The following is a 21,201-nucleotide window of genomic DNA, read 5'->3' as shown; positions in this document are numbered from 1 at the left end:
GCAAGGTCCCAGAAGGCAGTCCGCAATCCGTCTCTCTCCCCCACCCCAAGTAAAGCCAAAACATTCAATACATTCCTTTCTGAGAAGGCTGAAATGCAGGACTCTACTGCCAAAGAAGTGGAGAAAACATCTTTATGTACGTCACAACAGCGGCAAGAGTCTTAATAGCACAGGGATGGAAGACTGAGGAGACTCCGACTAAAGAAGTATGGCAAGAGAAACTGACGGACTATGCAGAATTGGCAAAATTGACACACAAATTACGGGACAAGGACAACTGTGACTTTAAAGATGAATGGGAACCTTTTACAAAATACTTAAAGATGCAGCAAAGTGAATTGGACTCCTTGGCAGGTTTTGAATAAACACTCACAAACTTTTCATTGTTAATAACCAGTTAGATATATTAAGGATCTATACAAATTTATAACATGCAGAGAATAGCATTCATAGAGAAACCAGAGATTGGAACTGAGGGAAGTCAGGATGGGGGGGTGGAGAGGGGGGTTGTTTTATGGGAGGGAGGGGGGAGGGGGAAATGGGGGGAATTAAAGATTATATGATTTAAGATAATACGTTTTGTTTAAATTCCTAATAAAAAACTTATATATAAAAAAAAGAAATGCAGGAATCTTCTCTTAAGTAGCCTAGCAAGACCTACTTTGAGTAACAAGCAGCCTCTGGCAACCAGCCTCATCCACATAGGCACCAGGTGTGTCATCCAGCCACCAACCGCTGCCCTAAATCTTAATTTCTATGCAGGGGCTAACGAGGGGCTGCCCATATCTCTTGCCCATATCAAGCTCCACTTCTTCAGCCCATGTTATTCCTTCCTTCCAATCTAAGCCAGTTTTCATCAACCTGGATAGCTCAGCAGAACGGCCAGGGGCAGCTTGAGCACAGAATGGATGGGACTCCTGCAGAGGGATGGATGGCCCAGCCAGCTGGCCCCTCAATGTCATGGCTTTGCTGAAAGCAGGATTTTTGGGGAAACGAGTCCATGTTTTTCACCTGTCCAGATTCAAAATTTCTCACTGGCTGCTGCTTTCAGCAGAACCCTCACAGAAGCGATTGGCTCCTGGCTGGCTGGTGCTGATGGGAGTTTCAGCCCCAAAGATATGGAGGTCACCAGGTTAATAGAAGAATAGAATCATGGAGCTGGAAGAGACCCAGAGGAATATGTAGCTGTCCCCTTTTGGGGATCGAATCTGCAACCTTGGTGTTATCAGCAGCATGCTCTAGCCAACTGAGCTATCCAGTTGCCCAAATAAGTGTTCCCTGCCTGGATTGGAGAAGGCTGATCTAAGCCCCTAATACAGTGACTGTGTGTGGGACGCGGGTGGCGCTGTGGGTTAAACCACAGAGCCTAGGGCTTGCCGATCAGAAGGTTAGCGGTTCAAATCCCCACAACAGGGTGAGCTCCTGTTGCTCGGTCCCAGCTCCTGCCAACCTAGCGGTTTGAAAGCACATCAAAGTGCAAGTAGATAAATAGTTACCGCTGCGGCGGGAAGGTAAACGGCGTTTCCGTGCGATGCTCTGGTTCGCCAGAAGCAGCTTGGTCATGCTGGCCACATGATCCGGAAGCTGTACGCCGGCTCCCTCGGCCAATAAAGCGAGATGAGCGCCGCAAGCCCAGAGTCGGCCAAGACTGGACCTAATGGTCAGGGGTCCCTTTACCTTTTACAGAGACTGTGTGGACCATACACATTAGATTGCAAAGATCAGGCATAGGCAAGCTCGGCCCTCCAGATGTTTTGGGACTACAACTCCCATCACCCCTAGCTAACAGGACCAGTGGTAAGGGATGGTGGGAGTTGTAGTCCCAAAACATCTGGAGCGCCGAGTTTGCCTATGCCTGGCAAAGATCAACCGAAGGGTGGGGGCTCATATACAGCTGTGGGTTGCAGGGTGGGGTGTCCTAAGACCTGCTGCTATTTCTGCAGCAAGGTTCCGTCAGGGTCCCTGTCTCTAGTGTCCTAAAGCTGCCCAATCAGAGGGAAAGGAAGTGAGCCAGCCACTGAGGATGGGCTCATAGGGTTCTTCTGGAGAAGGAACATGGGAAGAACACCAAGACGGAGCTGTTCTGTATGCTCCAAAGCTAAGCATTTAGGAACAGTGAAAATACCAGGTGCTTCAGTTTCACGAGAAGGGCACGCATGTTTGGCTATGTACAATGGAACTTCAAAGAAAACACAACTTAAGTCACTCCAAAAGATTATATTGAAGCACTTGCAATCATTTGCCTATCTACATGCACAAAAAGTAATAGATATGGCCAAAAGACAACACATGGAGATCCGCATTCATCAATGCAATGTATCCTGAATTATTATTATTACTATTGTATAATCTTTGAAAGCCGTATAATCTTAGAAGGGTCACAGCTGTGCCTATCAAGTAGGGACCCTACACTTCTGGACTGGCCACTAGACTACTGCTCATATATCTGGCAGTGCAGTCACAAATATAGCCTTTCTGTCACAAAATTATTAGCCCTTCAGCAAGAATAGGTGGGAAGAATAGCTTCCAACTGCAAATTCTGGCTTCATTGTCCCAACTCCATGAACAAGCTGCAATTCTCTCCACAATAAAGGAAAGGTCACAGGCAGCTCAGGTAACACGTCAAAGAGAAAAGCCAACATCAGGAACTCAATAGCTACAAAGCTGACCCAGAGAACAGCCAGAGAAATCAGCAGGAAACATAATGAGGCCCAAATATAAACCAAGCCAAGCACATTGTTAGAAAAACAAAAGAAGAGACTCATTCTCTCCTGTACAGAAAGTTATTTATATATCTGGATGAGAGGGGTTTTCAAAAACAGGTGGGGCACCCTCCCAGAGATGCATGTGTGTGTTGAATGGTTTCTTTAAATGTAAAGGTTCATCATTGTTCCACTCGATGTGTATGTCTTTAAAGGGCCAGAGCAAAATAACGAGACCCAGCTTTACAGCTGTGAAACATAGCAGGTGCTGCTGAGTTGTACTGATTAAGCTGTGTCAGCAATTGGGTAGAGTATATAAGGAGCAGCACCTAGCTCTCCCATTATCCTGGGGGATGGGTTGGTGGTTGGGTCTGGTTTGTTGTTGATGTATTTAGTGTATAAGGAGTTTTTGTTTTTGTTATTAAAACCTTGTTTAAGTTATTTTTGAGTCCCCTTTTTAATGCCTGGTCTCCCCAGCAAGCTCTTTGCAGCGCTACCATACTGCAAAAAGCCAACAGTGTGGTCTTGGGCTTAGCAACCATGAAGTGAAACTGGACAGAACAGCCTGTTTCTGATTATGAGGTTGCATTTCAGGGGTGGAGAGCCTCAGGACTGGGGGAGAAATATGGCCCTCTAGACATCTTCATCTGGCCCTCAGAACTCTCCTCAGGCTGATCGCAACAGCACTCTGTCCACCTGCAATTCTCAGCAACTGATACGTTACCTGAATGTTAAGGATAATGGTTTAATTTCCAGAAATGGGAATGTTTACTTATGTTGGGTTACTGTGTATTTTTAGCATGGGGTTTATCCTTTGGCACTAGCTGTCATGTGATTGGCTGACTGCGAGTCACATGAGAGAGTCACATTCCATTCTGTTGTGACTGTTATTCCAGTAACTGTTGTTTTTAACTGTTTTCTGCTCGCTCGCTCACTCGCTTACTCTGTATGAGGGGGAATGGCTGCTGAGAGAGGCTTCTCAAGATACTGCTGAGTACGGTGTGGTGTCAGTGTGATCCATCTGAAGTAAAACAGAGGAAGATCCCTAAACATTAATATCCTGTGAACTGCCCTAAGACCTGCAGGTATAGGGTGGTTGGTTAGTTAGTTAGTTAGTTAGTTAGTTAATTAAATAATTGAGAAATCTGTGCAGCAGCTAGATTGTAAATATATTCTTCTCAGTGATATGTTTATGAAAGCAAAGTTCTTTTTGAATAGAAAGAGTCTGGACATTGTATAGTCTTTACAAAGAAGTTATCAATCACCCAGAATACAGTGGTACCTTGGGTTAAGAACTTAATTCGTTCTGTAGGTCCGTTCTTAACCTGAGGTACCACTTTAGCTAATGGGGCCTCACTCTGCTGCTGTGCCGCTGTCATCCTGAAGCACACACACACACACACACACACAGAGAGAGAGAGAGAGAGAGAGAGAGAGAGAGAGAGAGAGAGAGATTTTCCTACTCCTATTGAAATGCTGCCCCTCAATGAGGCCAAGCTTAGATTCACAAAAAGTTTAGGGGTATGCGTACCCTTGCATACTCCCAGAAAAAAGTGTGTGCGCTCTCTCTCTCTCTCTCTCTCTCTCTCTCTCTCTCTCTCTCTCACACACACACACACACACACAGCCTCTCTGACAGTGGACAGAATGGACCAATGCTTCTGAGCTTCCCAGGGCATTTGGCTGCCCTCTGCTGGAAGCAGAATGCTGGAGCAGATAAGAAACAGCACAGGCAACCTGAACATCAGTTTAAACACACACTGCAACCTGTAGTGACTGCTGGGAGATAAGCCCATTTAGCTACTTCTCAATGTAGCAGCCTCTTTCCCAATTAAACCACCACAGGGCAAAACACAGTTGCTTTGCACAAGCCCTGTGCAACTTCTGTGTCTGGGAGATAAATAATGCTGGCGAGGCAGAACAGGAGTCCCGAGGCCTGTAAGCAACACCAGTTCTGGGACATCATTTGGAGTCAGGTCCCTCTCACTAACTGGGGCACAGCTCAGCTCACTTGCAAGCTCCCCCACGGATATAATTTCCCAGTAGGCAGATAAAGGCGATCTCTCTCTCTCTCTCTCTCTCTCTCTCTCTCTCTCTCTCTCTTTCTCAAGCTTTTCTAAACGTGTCACCGAAAATAAATTTTTAATCATTATTTAAATACATTTTCCACCCTCAGGACGTTCTAGGGTTTCACCATCTCACAGGAAGAGAAGGATGCAAGAACAGACTGACCCCCTTTCACACTTTTCCCAGGGGGCCAGGAGAAAGAGGAGACGCGGGGAGGACGTGGCCCTGGTAACAAGCTTGAACTCTTTTGTTGAGCATCAAGCTATTTCAGCCGTTTAAAAACAACACAGAAAAAGATCATACAGGCTTCCTTCAGTTCACTGCTCTTGGGAGTTGTTCTAAAACTCCCTGCCAAAACTTTCCTAAATGAGCATGCAAGTACAGCAGGGAGGAAAGGAGTCTGGAATTTGTGGGAAGGCAAGCAGGCAGGCGGGACACGGGTGGCGCTGTGGGTTAAACCACAGAGCCTAGGACTTGCCGATCAGAAGGTCGGTGGTTCGAATCCCCACGACGGGGTGAGCTCCCATTGCTTGGTCCCTGCTCCTGCCAAACTAGCAGTTCGAAAGCACGTCAAAGTGCAAGTAGATGAATAGGTACCGCTCCAGCGGGGAGGTAAACGGCGTTTCCGTGCGCTGCTCTGGTTCGCCAGAAGCGGCTTAGTCCTGCTGGCCACATGACCCGGAAGCTGTACACCGGCTCCCTCGGCTAATAAAGCGAGATGAGTGCCGCAACCCCAGAGTTGGCCACGACTGGACCTAATGGTCAGGGGTCCCTTTACCTTTAGGCAGGCAGGCAGGCAGGCAGGCAAGCAAGCAGGCTGGTTTTCAGTTGCAACGCATTTGACCTTCTTGACATAATCACACTGAGATATAATGGGTTGTATTTAACATTAGACAGACTCAAGAGCAGACCATTTGAAATTAATGGACATGACTCATTTAGGTCCATGGATCTACTTTGAGTAGGTTGGTTGCAGCCCAATAATAATAATAATAATAATAATAATAATAATAATAATGGCAACATCACACCCCCCCTGCCATGTGGACATCCCTTGCAGGCGACCACTGTGCCTGGAGACTGCAGACAAGTTGTACATCCATGGCAGTGACCAGAGGAGAAATGTCCGCTGGGAGGACAGCAGAGAGAAGGAACGCTGTGGTGCATCTGCAGCAGCACGACTGGACACCTTCGTCTGCCCCAGCTGCAACAAAACATGTCTCTTCCGCATCTATCTCTGCAGCCATAGCTGGCGCTGCAACCTTCCAACAGCTTGATCTCACCCCCAAAGTCTCACTCCTCTATCGTCTCTGGAGACAGACCAGCAGTGATGATGATAGAAATGAGTTGCTCCCTTTAATGCTGGGTGAGATTGCAATCCCAAACCCCTAGGTCTTTGCTGCTGGAGGCCGCAAGAGTATAGCCATCTGCTGACCTCTGGCGCCACAGTGCTTCCACTTATTGTGTGGGGTCTTCAGGGGAAGAAGAAGTCATTTCCAGTCTGGCCAGGGCAGGCCTGGGCACAAGATGTATCACACAAGGTAGGGCAGATGTTGTCTCAATCAAGAACCAGCATTGCCCGAAATCTTAAGAACACTGCTAGGGTCTTGCCCTCTATTGGCTCCACCACCTTGGGAGAGCAGCCTGCAATCTTTAAAGCGCCTACAACCTATTCTGTATTCTCTTTCCCACATGGGCCAACCAAATGCCTCTGGGAAAACCTCAAACACCTTGAGGTCTGCGCTTCCACGCCTCTATGGTCTTCAAATAAAAACATCTTGGAGATCCTGGGCCACAACCAGAGCCAGGGCTTTTTTGGCCATGGCCCTGATCTGGTGGAACGCTCTGTCACAAGAGACTAGGGCCCTGCGGGACTTGACATCTTTCCGCAGGGCCTGCAAGACAGAGCTGTTCCCCCAGGCCTTTGGCCAAGGCACAGTCTGACCCCCTCCTTCTGTAATCCTCATGGAACTCTAGCCCAATGGTTGCCATTAATTTGATTCTGAATTGATTTTAGAATGTATTTTAATTAATTGACTGTGATTTTACGTAAATTGTGCTATTTTTACTGTTGTTAGCCGCTCTGAGCCCGGCTTTGGCTGGGGAGAGCGGGATATAAATAAATTATTATTATTATTATTATTATTATTATTATTATTAAGGTCTAACTACACATTCAACATTTTAAACATGGCTAAAAATTAAACCCATTAGACTATCTGAGAGCAATATCCTCTTTTATGCATGACCAAAAAAAAGCAAGAGTAAGTTCTAATTATATAATGCACAGATTGCATGTATGTGTGTATATGCACAATTATGTAATGGTGGGATAAAAATAGCACCTGACCACCACATCACCAAGAGTGGAAAATGATCAAGCCAGCTGAACCCTAGGATGGAAGGCAGTTTCCATCACTGTACTTTTTTAAGCACCTGCTAAAAAGATTTTTTGTTTAGATAAGCCTACCCAGATGTTTCGGAACTTGATGAAAGCCTTAATCCATTTTTAGCCTATTGTTATTTTAACTTTTCAAAAGTCTTAAATTATTCTTGCTAAGTTTTCCTATTGATAATTTTGCTGTGCACTGCTTTGTGGTGTTGTTGCTGCTGTTTAAACATTCAAGCAGTGTATAAATTTTATGAAACAAATAAATAACAGATCCCCCAAAAGGTGTCCATGTTGGTCCATTGCAGCATCTGAGCAGCTGACGCTGTTATTTCAGCTCAGGTATTTGTGGGCCAGAACCTTCTGCAGATGCAAAAGAAATCCAAGCTGCGTTGCTCGTAGAGGAAAAATACAAAATCAATTGTTTAAACTTCGGCCGGATGAACTACTGCTGCTCTCAGCCCATTCATTAAAATCATATGAGTTTTAGTCCATTAAGCGGGGGGGGGGGGATTCTCAAAGCAAAATGTGAACTTTGCTTTTCAGTAGTTGGAGCAGGCACCAAGATAGAAGATGCATTACCTCCTGTTACATGAGAAATGTATGGGGATGGAATAGGGTGGAGGCCTCTCCAGACAGAGACTGCCACCTGCAGCCTTTCAACATTGCCATTCAGAGAAAACAGCATATTTGAGCATGTTGCTGAGCTGCTTAAGAGGGACAGGAAATCTGCAGGTAGGAGAAAAACACATTTACAGGGGAGGCTGGTCCATTAGGGCAGTGTTCCCCAACCTTGGGCCTCCAGCTGTTTTTGGACTACAACTCCCATCATCCCTCGCTAGCAAGACCAGTGGTCAAGGATGATGGGAGTTGTAGTCCAGAAACAGCTGGAGGCCCAAGGTTGGGGAACACTGCATTAGGGCACTGTTCCACCAACCTCAGTCTGCCTGTAGCCAGCCCTCATGTATCTGCTTTGCATGCAGAAGGTGCCAGGTTCAATCCTTGGCAACTGCAGGTAGGTCTGGGGGAAAATCCTAGAGAGCCACTGCTAGTCACTGTAGATAATCCTGAGCTAGTCTGTATAAGGCAGCTCCGAATGTTCTCACAATCAGTCCAGGGGATGGCACTGGCCACCAGCTTCTTCTTCCTTAGTCTCAATGCTGCCCTTGTAGGGAAGAGGATGGGGGCAAAACTAGAATCAGTTGCCACTGCCTGTCATTGTCTCTGGCGCCACCTACTGTTGGGCTCCCTGCCTACCACCCAACCAGTCCCAATTGGAACCAGCCACCACTGTACATGTATGTGCCACTGGACCCTACACACTTCCTATTTCAATTTGAACTGCACACAACAGCAACGTACTGAATAAAATGGAAAGGGTGGAATTCATACCTGGAGCCCCAGAGAACCATAACTATGATATACAAACACATCACACTCTCCAAACGTCCATCATCAGCATGCAAAGCTTCCAGATACATAAACATTAATATATTCAAATTTTAAAACCTTTAAAACCTTTAATGATTAAAGAAAGAGTGGGGTTGTCCCATTTTTAATAGCATCTCTCAGCCCTCCAATTATTGGAAACAGCCTAAGTGCAATTGCCTATAATTTAGGGGCCTAACTGGTAATAGTGGCTAAAAGACTGCAACTGTCAATCAGAAGTCCCAGTGCAAAATTAAATGTCACAACAAACTCACTGGCTGGGTTCAGATGTCACAGTTAACATGAACAAGCAGCATGTGTGCTCACTGCTCATCTGTCCCTGCTGCACCCCACTTTTTCTTTTCTTTGACATGTTGGAGAAGAAATCAAACAGGAAGCCTGCTTTGCATTATGTGGGAACTGGCATTCGTGGCTTTTGCTTCTCTCCAAGCAAACCACGATTAGAAAACAAGGGTTAAACCTAGTTCACACATTCTGTTTGTTCACGTTAAGCCACAGTTGAATGATTGCTATTAATATCAATTCCATTTATCAGTCGCTTTACACAAGGAAAAGAAACCTCTAAGCAACTTAGCAAGAGCAAATACAACAGATAATAGCAATTAAAACCATGAAAAAATGAACAATGCAGATGCATTAAATACTCATCCAGCAACATATTCATAAGGACAAGTTCTACCCATGCCACTAAAGGAGGAGATCACCACAGGATGCAATCTAATTAAGCAAAGGCCTGGGGGAACAAAATACAGTGGTGCCTCACAAGACGAAATCAATCCGTTCCGCGAGTCTCTTCGTCTTGCGGTTTTTTCGTCTTGCGAAGCACGACTATTAGCGGCTTAGCGGATTAGCGCTATTAGCGGCTTAGAAAAAGGGGGGGGGAGAAGGGAAAAAACTCGCAAGAACTCGCAAGACGTTTCGTCTTGCAAAGCAAGCCCATAGGGAAATTCGTCTTGCGAAGCACCTCAAAAGACGGAAAATTCTTTCGTCTAGCGAGTTTTTCGTCTTGCGAGTTTTTCGTCTTGCGGGGCACCACTGTAGCCTTAGTCTAGTGATTAAAGAGGGGACGCGGGTGGTGCTGTGGGTTAAACCACAGAGCCTAGGACTTGCCGATCAGAAGTTTGACGGTTCGAATCCCCGCGACGGGGTGAGCTCCCGTTGCTCGGTCCCTGCTCCTGCCAACCTAGCAGTTCAAAAGCACATCAAAGTGCAAGTAGATAAATAGGTACCGCTGCGGCGGGGAGGTAAACGGCGTTTCCGTGCGCTGCTCTGCTTCGCCAGAAGCGGCTTAGTCATGATGGCCACATGACCTGGAAGCTGTACGCCGGCTCCCTTGGCCTATAGAGCGAGATGAGCGCCGCCACCCCAGAGTCGGTCACGACTGGACCTAATTGTCAGGGGTCCCTTTACCTTTACCTTTAGTGATTAAAGACTGACAAGGATGGGGCCAGGTGCATCTCGTTGGGAAGAGCATTTCAGATGAGGGCCACCACTGAAAAGGAGCATTCTCATGCAGCCATCCTCCACACTTCCCATAGGTGGGCCACACAAAGAAGAGCCAGTGGTAATAAAAACAGCAGGGTCTAGGCTGGTTCATATGGAGAATGGCAGTCCATACTAAACTACAGCTTATCATGATGTCCAAACCAGGCCATTATGTGCCCTCAGGCAAGGGTACCAGGCCCACATCAGAAATAGGTCAATAATAGTACTGACCTGATTTATAATGCTAATGCAATTATTGCGAAGAGGGTGGATTAGATTCAAAGAGCCGGGAAGTAGAAGGAAGGAGACACTAGCACCCTGTTCCACAAACACTTGCACAAAAGTTTGCACAGGTGTAAAATCCAGGATAGGTCATTCACATCCTTCCTCTTGGGAAAGCAGCAGAACACACTTGGATTCCTCTGCAATGTTCAAGTACAGTGGTATCTCGGGTTACAGACGCTTCAGGTTACATACGTTTCAGGTTACATACGCTTCAGGTTACAGACTTCGCTAACCCAGAAATAGTACTTCGGGTTCAGAACTTTGCTTCAGGATGAGAACAGAAATCGGGCTCCGGCGGCACAGCAGCAGCGGGAGGCCCCATTAGCTAAAGTGGTGCTTCAGGTTAAGAACAGTTTCAGGTTAAGAACGGACCTCCAGAACGAATTAAGTTCTTAACCCGAGGTACCACTGTACTGCCATGAGGCAGCTGTAACCCACCAAAAGTATTCCACATGCAATGCTATAGAGCGCTGTGTCAAGCACCCCATCAACACTAAGCATTATTCTATCATATAAAGAAGACTTTGCCAAGCTGAGGCCCCCTCCAGATATTGGCAACTACAACTCCCATCACCCCCTGCCAATTCGTACTGATGGGAGTTGTAGTCCAAAACATCTGAAAGGTACCAGGTTCTTGAAGGCAAAGATAAGGAAGGGAGCAGACCACTTCTTCAGAGACAGAACCTTTCCCATATGTTTGATTCAAGGTATATATTTTGCTACAAAAACCTCAAAATACCACTTTTCACATTTAAATGCCACCGCCCACATATTTTGCGCTTTGGGAAATGTTTTTCTCACCTTCCAGGTGAATTCAGAGCATGCTAGAGTTATGCAAGAGCCAGTTCTTCAAGAACTCACCACCTTGTGCCAGTTAAAACAGGCAAAGGGGCAGGTGATCGGAAGTGTTAGGAGTTAAGTTTGGTACACAGAGATAAGTTGGGGACGGGGCTGAGGACGGGGACTACAGTCTTGTACAGTGGTACCTCAGGTTAAGTACTTAATTCGTTCCAGAGGTCCGTTCTTAACCTGAAACTGTTCTTAACCTGAAGCACCACTTTAGCTAATGGGGCCTCCTGCTGCTGCCACACCGCCGGAGCATGATTTCTGTTCTTATCCTGAAGCAAAGTTCTTAACCTGAAGCACTATTTCTGGGTTAGTGGAGTCTGTAACCTGAAGCGTATGTAACCTGAAGCGTATGTAACCTGAGGTACCACTGTACTTATAAATAGGATGTAGTCAAAAGAGAAACAAAGTAAGCCACATTCTCCACGTTTATGAAAAATGTGGATTTCCCCCACTCTGATCCGTGACAATTTCTCACTCTCCACGGCTGCCAAGAGAAGGAGAATTCTCTGTGCAGACATAGTCGGTGGTCTATTGCTGTTGCTCCCTTTCATTCCGCATGAAATTAACATGCTTTTCCCAGCTGCAAGGCAAACTCCCCCCCCCCCGACCCCCACAATAAGGCACAACACTTTTTTCCCTTTTCTTTTTAAAGTACACAAATATCCCCATGAATTGATCATGCAGTGAAATATACCAGTCAGTGGAAGCCGGAAGGGCCCATAGATAACCGAAGGCCTCTGGAAAGGGGGTGGTGATGGGGGGAGAAGCCCAGAGAAGGCCAACTAACCCTTCTTAATTTTATTCAGGCAGCCCGAGTTGCAGAAGGAGCGGACGGATCCTGACTCCCAGCAGCCCCTCCCCTTCATTCCCGCCGTCAGAGGGGTCTGGCGGAAGCTCCAGCTCAGGGCATTGCCTGAGGTTGTTTATAAAATAAAAAATAAAAATGGAAGACACTAATATTTAAGAAACATCCTGATTCAGCAGGGAGATGGTGGCCTGATGCATCACCGCTCTCAGAGAAAGCACATCCCACATTACAGATTCTGGCCACATGCTATCCCTCTCTCTCCATATAGTTTAGCCCCATGGATCTCCCGGCAACCATGAAAGCTGCCTCATTATACCACAATGCACCACAGCCTCTCTTTGGGAGCAATAAGGCAAGGCTTAACTCCATCCCTGCTGGGGAGACAGGAGTTCTCTTGGAAAGTAAAAGGGGAATGGAACAGGGAAAGGAGAGAGCCGCATATGAAACGCATAGGCTGCATTGCCGGCTTGCTGCTTCCCCTTTATGGAACATGCGCTTTGCAAAGTCACATGGACCACAGGAAGCTGACAAAGGCGATCTGGGAAGGTAATTGGGAAAGAGCCCTGTCCCTTTAAATCCTCGCTAGAGGTTGTTTTTAGGACGTTTGCTGGAATATGCATCAGAGCTTAAAAAAACACACTCACAGCCTGGAAGAGTAATTTCTACATCATTCTGTTAAATGAAAAATGACCCAAAAACTACATTCAGAAAATGAGCAATTCTTTATTCGCCCCCAAAATAAATTTCATACCCAAAGGGAAAGGTTTCTCACCCCTCTACTGGAGGAGAAATCTGGGCTTGCCCCCAAACTGAATATGCAGCTTCCCCACCCCACAGAAGGAATTTGACAACAGCGAGAGAGAAAATGCTGGATAAATTCCTGTTAGGTGTGAGCTACAGTAACCTCACTATGGAAAGGGTATTTGCTGCTGCATAGGAGTTGGGAGAGATGAGGGGGGAAATGGGGAAACCACCTATAAATGCCTACAAGCATTTTATTTTATTATTCCCAGTCCTTGTAACCTGTAGGGGGAAATCCTAAAGTCTGTCGGACCACAAAGTAAAGATTCAGAGCTCAGAGTAAGAAGAAAATGTATAGATTAACAGCACACATTCTCGTTCCGGGGAGCGGTTGCAGCTTAGTGACAGAGCAACTGCTTTGCATGCAGAAGACCCCAGAGTTGATCCCCTAGGAAGAGATTCCTTGTCTGAAACACTGGAGGACTGCTGCCAGTCAGTGTAAACAATACTGAACTAGTGGGTGGTATAGGTTGTAGCCAATGCTAGTCCTACTCAGAGCAGTCACACTGAAACTAGGTTTACATACATAGCTCAGTCTGTAGCATCTCTTGGGATGTTGTTGTTGTTTAGTCGTGTCCGACTCTTCGTGATCCCCTGGACCAGAGCACGTCAGGCACTCCTGTCTTCCACTGTCTCCCGCAGTTTAGTCAAACTCATGCTGGTAGCTTCGAGAACACTGTCCAACCATCTCGTCCTCTGTCGTCCCCTTCTCCTTGTGCCCTCCATCTTTCCCAACATCAGGGTCTTTTCCAGGGAGTCTTCTCTTCTCATGAGGTGGCCAAAGTATTGGAGCCTCAGCTTCACGATCTGTCATTCCAGTGAGCACTCAGGGCTGATTTCCTTCAGAATGGAGAGGTTTGATCTTCTTGCAGTTCATTGGACTCTCAAGAGTCTCCTCCAGCACCATAATTCAAAAGCATCAATTCTTCGGCGATCAGCCTTCTTTATGGTCCAGCTCTCACTTCCATACATCACTACTGGGAAAACCATGGCTTTAACTATACGGACCTTTGTTGGCAAGGTGATGTCTCTGCTTTTTAAGGTGCTGCCTAGGTTTGTCATTGCTTTTCTCCCAAGAAGCAGGCGTTTTTTTAAATTTCGTGGCTGCTGTCACCATCTGCGGTGATCATGGAGCCCAAGAAAGTAAAATCTCTCACTGCCTCCCCTTCTATTTGCCAGGAGGTGATGGGACCAATGGCCATGATCTCTTGGGATAAGTGGCTTCAAACAGACTACAAGGCTTGTTGAGTGTCCCGTCTTTCCAAACAATAGTTAAAGTACCCTTCCCTTAACAGCCAACAGGAGGAGGCAGTGTCCCTGTGGTTAGAAACAAAATGGCCAGTTGTTCAGCTGTCTCATCCATAAACTATGGCTTAGGACCAATGCTCAAGCATTTGTGAGCTCCCGGAGAGGAGATTCTGCTCCAGACAAACCATAAGCTCAGATTCAGACAACACATTAAGCTGAACCAATACAAGGACCAGAGGAAGCAGGAAGCAGCCAGCATTGCCTTTCCAGGAACCCTCTTGCTACTGCGTTCCCAATAAACCATAGTTTGGCTTAGAGTTATGTACAAACCAGCTCTCTTATCTTGGTTTATTAAGAAAAGCATCCAAAGTCACGGTAGGGCAATATAGTCATTAAGACCGACCGAAAATCCACAAAGGAGAGGACGAGCTTGTGAATTCGCCAGAAGTATTGCTAGGCAATACGAAAACGAAATCAACTTATTCCGCCTTATAATCTTTAAATGGACTGTGGGAGGTGGGATGCCAGCTAAATTAGATTAGGCGGTACTCGATGCAGAAACATCTCAGGTTGCACCAAAGGCTAAAGAGATTGAAACACGGATGCAGCCAGGAGCAGGGGCAACCATAGACAGGCATATTCTGAAACATCACAGGGATATATAAACTACTGCATTCTCTTGCATCAGCTGCTGAAACCATCTTTTACACAGAGTTTATCTTTTGTTTCTATTTAGATCTGCATGCAGAAATATGGGGGTTGAGGGATGAGAAATAGGAAGATCCTACCATTAATATCAGAAAAAGCCTGAAATAAGTCTGTAGCTCCATCTGGCTGGGCTTTTATTAGTTGTTATTAATAATAAATGTGCATATTGACAGCTTTATAATTAGCTCCTGAATATACCCAAGATCCTTGCAGGGAGATCGATTTCCTCGTGCAATACTCGTTCGACTGCCAGCCTTGTCTCCCAGCTTGCTGCCTCCCACCCACCCACCCTCTTTGTTCCATTCTTCAACCCCACCCTTGGCCAACAACCCAGGGACACAAACCTCTGTATTCTGTTGCACCAGCCAAAGAGCTCATGCTGAGTTCTGAAAGGTCTGTGTTTTAAGCCTTATTTTATTTATGTCCCGCTTCTCCCCCACCCCCAATAAAGGAATTGGAGAGTGCCAGGAAGGACCCACAACAATAAAAGAAGCCCACAGTCCTGGGCTTAGAACATGGGTAGGCAAACTAAGGCCCAGGGGCCTGATCCGGCCCAATCACCTTCTAAATCCGGCCCACAGATGGGCTGGGAATCGGTGTGTTTTCACATGAGTAGAATGTGACCTTTTATTTAAAATGCATCTCTGGCTTATGTTTTTACATGAGTAGAATGTGTGCTTTTATTTAAAATGCATCTCTGGATTATTTGTGGGGCATAGGAATTCATTCTTTTTTTTTTCCAAAATATAGTCTCGCCCCCCCCCCCAAGGTCTGAGGGACAGTGGACCGGCCCCCTGCTGAAAAAGTTTGCTGACCCCTGGCTTAGAGTGTGGTGCTGATAACGCCAAGGTTGCATATTTCTGCATTGCAGGGGGTTCTGACCCTAGATGATCCTTAGGGTCCCTTCCAACGCTATGATTCTACCCCTTCTAATTATACAATAGAAAGAAAACAGCGTACATTTCCAAGTTTGCACTGGTATGCTGAAATGAGAACTGTTATATAGAACATAAGAGCCAGATAAGGTCAATGGCCCACCTAGTCCAGAAGTCTTTTCTCTTCCATTCTGAAGACAGATGCAAAGAATTCATAGAGTTTCTCTGTAATGTTTGTATCCTCCTTTAGCACAACTTTGATTCCCTTGTCATCCAAGGGCCCAACTGTCTCCCAGCCTCCTGCTACTAATGCATTTAAAGAATGGAAGCCAGTCTTCTAACGCTGCCTGGAAGCCTGAACTCCAGATGTTCTCAACTAACAGCCCCATCAGCCCCAACAGGCACAGCTGAGCTAGCTGAGGCTGATGGGAGATGAAGATGATGATGATGATGATGATATTTATTTGTACCCTGCCCATCTGACTGGTTGCCCCAGCCACTCTGGGTGGCTTCCAGCATATATAAAGACATAATAAAACAGTAAACCTAAAATAACTTCCCTATACAGGGCTGCCTTCAGATGTTTCCTAAATGTTATATAATTACTCATCTCCTTAACATCTGATGGGAGGGCATTCCACAAGGTGGGCGCCACTACCAAGAAGGCCCTCTTCCTCTGATGTAGTCCCAAGCATTTGGAGGGCACCAGATTTGGTGAAGTGGGCCTTGTGTGGGGCGGGGGTGTTGATCAGAAGTGGTACCGCCACGACCACCCATGCCTTGCTCTTTGAAACTGCTAATCTAACTGGGAGGGAGAGGGAGAGGGAGAGGGAGAGGGAGAGGGAGAGGGAGAGGGAGAGGGAGAGGGAGAGGGAGAGAGAAGGGGAAGGAGTCATCATCACACACTCTTTTGAGGGGTAGATGACTTGTGTGAGTGTGTGCGGGAGCATTCACTGTGCCCCGAGAGCAATCTTTCTTTTTTAAAAGACAGAGCGAATTACTACAAAGAATAATGGAAATAATGAAAGCAGCCATAGATCATAGCATACCGAAGGAACAAGTTATTTGAAGTCAAAGATTTCAGCGTTCACACCATCGGGCGCAAGCAAATGTTTCAATTTGCCAATGACTTAGGAACGATTCCTGATTTTCTAAGAAGCTATAACAACGCTATTTTCCTCCCTCCACTCTTGTATAGCTGGCTCATTTAAACATAACAACGCCATCGTGCTCCACTTTCCCTTTCTGTCATTCTCGGGAGTATTTTCCTTTAACTTCACGTATCAAATCCTTGTGACTATAATCACATACATGGCTAATGCTGCATCAGTTTAAAAGTAATTTCTTTATATAATTCAGGAGAAGTAGCAAAGGATCCGGCATTATATGGCTCATCTTTTCTACAGCAGTTCCAATTTTACTCCTGTATCTGTTTGCAACTGAACACATCCCCCACGTATGATAAAAAGAGCCCCCCAACTGTTATGGTGTTGCTTAGATGTGTTTCTATATATAAACACTTGCTCTTAACGAGATTATTTCCTTTTTTCTACATATATATTCCCATTCATAAAATGTTTTGAACTTAAGAACAGCCCTATGGCCAATCAAAGTTCAGAATCCATTCTCAAAGTGGCCAACTAGATGTCCATGGGAAAACCCCAAGCAGGATCTGACCTAACAGCAACACTCTTCCTTCCTGTGGCTTCCAGTAATTGGTATTCAGAGGCAGAGTATAGTCATTGTGACTAGTAACCACTGATAACCTTGCCCCATCGTGCATTTATGCATTCAACTCGATACTGTAATTTTGACTCATTCACCTTCTCGGTGAAAACATAAGATCTTAGAGAATTCAGATTTTAAACGTTTTTACAACCTTGAACAAGCAGCCTTTCAGAATTAGCAAAGTTTGTACTTCAGAAACCGTGCTAATTCTGAAAGGCTGCTTATTCAAGATTGTAAAAAAACAACAACATTCAAAACCTGAACTCTCCCGATCTCATTTTCATCTGATATTTACAGACTTGCAAATATTCAGACTGTGAAAACTGGATCGCATTCATGAAAGGTTTTCACTGAAGGCCAGGAAGCACCTATTAGCAAAGAAATCTTTATTTTCATACATGCAGTTCACTGAAAGCAGTCTTAATGCCGCCACACTCGGGCCCTCAGACTCCAGTCATTATCCCCCAAAGCTACCCGTGCTTCAGGTGGATCAATGCATAACGACAACGTCGAAAATTAGAGACTTCAGAGGGCTTGAAAAGCGAGTGAAATCGGGCCTTGGCTATCAATGCCCTCCAAAAGCAACACAAGAATTCTATATTTCACATCAACTAGTCATCTCATTCAGGCAAAACACGCTGTTCAGAACCTGCTCCGACGGTCCGTTTCTGTTTTCAGAAGCAGCATATTAAGCTCACAAGCCACTCATTTTGTTTCCATGTGCACTTAGCTCTTGACAACAAGAGTTTATCACTCCCCTGATATTCCTCTAGAAGATGGAAAATTGAAAGTGGTTCTATTTGCACCAAATTCCAAAGCACTAGAACTGGATTTATCTCCCAGGTCAAACTTAATGTACTAGTTGTTTCCTCTAAAGTTCTACAAAGTGCCAAAGAAGATTCGGAGGGTGGAGGGGGATAGAGGGAAGTGCAATGCTAGTGAATAAGTTAACTGGGGCTCTCACAAAGCAAACCCCCACACTCTGGAATAGTCTGGATTGCATGGAAATCATAGAATCATAAGAGTTGGAAGGGAGCACAAGGATCATCTAGTCCAACCCCCACAATGCAATCTTTCGTCCAATGTGGACCTTGAACCCACAACCCTGAGATTAATAGGCTCATGCTCTAATGACTGGTCTAGTGCGGTAGCTCATCTAAAGTCCAGTTTCCCAAAGCAAGCAGCACATATTTCAATGGCAACATTCTTATTTTCCCCATATAATGTTTGTTTAGTTAATAACAACAATCTGATTAGCTTATTTTCTTTTTCTTTTTAAAGGCTGCTAAGGAAGTTGAATAGACTGTGACTACACTAATCCAGCGAAGCCACGATGCATCATTTCTCTACTTCAAAACCACGTCACACATAATAAAGTGCGTTGCTGCTCTTACTAAATTCTCAGCCTCCAAATCAGCCACCTCAATATCAAATCATAAATCCAAGAAATAAAAATAAAAGGCAATAAGATGCCTAGTATCTTACCTTGAAAAGCTCATTTGTGGCAACCAGCCTGACTCATCACCATTTTTATTTTTATTTTTGGTCCTACATAGTGGTGGTTCCCAAACTTTTTGGTATGGTGATCCCAGAAGCCCAAATTTTCTTGCTATGACAATTTACTGTCATATGAATTTGGGACGTTGGGTCTTCTGCAGCAGTTTTGTGCATTTTAACTGCAACTCTGCCTCTTTTGTTAACAATTCCTTGAGGCATCCCATAAAATTCTTTACTCAACGTCCCTATTGATGCATAATTTGTTGAAAGAATTATACCTACAAAGTTATTCACAGTTTTGTTTAAGGCAATGTATGAACCCCATCTGTTGGTGGGGGAAGATGCACCAAAAAGGAGCAATTATAAGGAGGGATTGTATATTTCTCACCCAGAAGTGAAAACAGTGAGTTATTACAGAGAAATCTGTATATTCTTCATAGCAGATAGCTTGTAGTGGGATACATTGTCAAACCAGGGTGCTCAGTTATTTCCTAATGATGAGCTTTTGCAATTAGTAAATCATGTTCTGATATGGGCACAATCCACTCAAAGTGAAACATGTTACGGCTGCTATCCCAAGCATGCTTACCTATGGAACTCACTGCTACTTCTGAATTAAACTGGCTGCACATTCTATTGGTTTCAATGGGAAAGCTATAACAGATGTAATGCGACCCTCCCACTGGAACCCATAGGAACTGAAAGTGTATATATTCCGGCTGGATCACACCTTCTATCAATTAAATGCTAACTTTAAGCATGGCTAAAGAAAATACAGTATTGTGATTGTGATTAAAGCGTCCCCTTTAATGATTATTAACTTATTAAATCATTCACTTTGATTGCTACTAATTTAGTAACAGTTACACACAGTTAAGCATTTCTGTTAAAACGTTATGGTAAAATGCCCCACTGAATTAACCGAGAGAGATTTACAGCCTCTGCACGTCTACAGGGAAGTGAAGCAAATTCCTAGGGTGGCTGAAATCTTAGCTCAATGCTGACCGAGTGATGCCTGACTGTTCCGGACAGACCAGAGGAGGCTCACCTGAAGCTACCCAGGTCCAAGTGCTGCATGACCAGGGGAGGGTGGGTGTCACTGTCAGAAGCCAGGCCCCTCCCTTGGCTTCCCCGTGTGCCTGCCACCCGCTTGCGGGTCATGACCCACAGGTTGGGAAACGCTGCTATAGGAGGACAAGCCTGTGTTAGGAAAACTGCCCCCTCCCCTGCTTTGACACAGCACTTCCAACCAGCAAAACTGTACCCTGCCAGTATTGCAGTGCTTCTCTCTTTGACTAACAGACAATCAATACTGGGCTCCACCAACCCTCCCAGAGGAACCGGCAGGGTTTTATCCAGAGCCGTACAAATTCACGGAGGGTTTCTGTTTTTGCTTAAAGCAACCTGATCTAAAACAAGAGGACAGCTTTTTGGAAGCGAGAAGTTACAATACACAGGTGATTCTCCCCCACACACTGCAGGGAGTATCGAAATTCCCAGTGCCTTGTCTGTAAAAGAGCCAGCGTTCGCTGCAGCCACCCGCTTCCAAGCTGCCACCTAACCCAGCATGATATGCAAGTCTTGGCTTGGGCACCCCAGCCTTTGCCCCCACCCCAGCCCCCACGCGGCAGCCCATCACCCCTCCCCTCCCCAGCTTTGCTCCTATGCTTCTCTGACCTTGCCACGTGACGGAGACCTCACTCTGATGGGGCCGCAAGCAGAGGTGACCCATAAGGTTAAGGCACATTTCCCCCATGGAGAGCTGGCAGGAGAGGGGAGGCTTAGGGGGGGAGGGGGAACCAAGGCTTCTTGTGCAGTCCAGCTTCGCCGAGAGACTGGGAACCAAGTGCTTACTCAGAGAGGCACTGCCCAGGCAAAGGGGGGGGGAGAGAAGAAGCAGAGATCGCCTCTACGGAAGGGGGGGGGTGAGAAAAAGAGCAGGGGTCCTGGCCAGGAAATGGAGCATCTCTCATGAATCAGCCCCCTCCTCCCAGGACTTGGGCGCCTTACTCTTCCGCCACCCCCAACCTGAGAGATCGGAGAGAGATGCCCTGCTCAGCTACAGCTTTTTCACAAGAATCCTTAAGAGTTGCAAAATAATAATAATAATAATCCCCCAAACCACTGGATTTCCTTTCTCCACCCACCCACCCCCACTTTCCACTTTGTATATTTTCATGTTAGAAGCAATAGATGGGAGGGTTCACCTAAAAATATTAGGGTAGGGGGCTGCTGTTCCTCTCCAGAAAGTGGGTTCACCCACAGTGCTCATGAAAGCCAAGCAGTTCAAACTCCTCCCCCCCTCCATTT

The 21,201-nt window shown here is 45.8% G+C and overlaps 1 protein-coding gene and 1 long non-coding RNA gene across 8 annotated transcripts in view; one reads left to right on the top strand and one right to left on the bottom strand.

Annotated features, from left to right (window-relative positions):
* The window catches only part of OSBP2 (oxysterol binding protein 2), a gene marked incomplete at its 5' end in the record, with an annotated part of 154,075 nt that overhangs the window by 84,814 nt on the left and 48,060 nt on the right, over window positions 1-21,201 (bottom strand). The window contains one exon of one of the 7 annotated variants that reach the window (XM_079956596.1): window positions 20,569-20,638. The exons of 4 other annotated variants lie outside the window; for them this stretch is intronic. In XM_079956596.1, coding sequence (XP_079812722.1) covers window positions 20,569-20,638 — 70 coding nt within the window. Of the gene's footprint in view, window positions 1-3,426; window positions 3,543-12,013; window positions 12,147-20,568; window positions 20,639-21,201 lie in introns of those variants that run through there. 2 more of the 7 variants (XM_079956595.1, XM_079956597.1) reach the window with 2 other exon arrangements.
* On the top strand, window positions 3,653-12,183 carry LOC307205123. Its single transcript, XR_013833889.1, has 2 exons — window positions 3,653-3,787; window positions 12,033-12,183. It is a non-coding gene; the product is annotated as an uncharacterized lncRNA (long non-coding RNA).

Source organism: Podarcis cretensis, assembly GCF_951804945.1.
Source record: "Podarcis cretensis genome assembly, chromosome: 16".
Classification (NCBI taxonomy): Eukaryota; Metazoa; Chordata; class Lepidosauria; order Squamata; family Lacertidae; genus Podarcis; species Podarcis cretensis.
The sequence above is the reverse complement of the archived record's forward strand: the minus strand, read 5'-3'. Positions and strand labels throughout refer to the sequence as shown.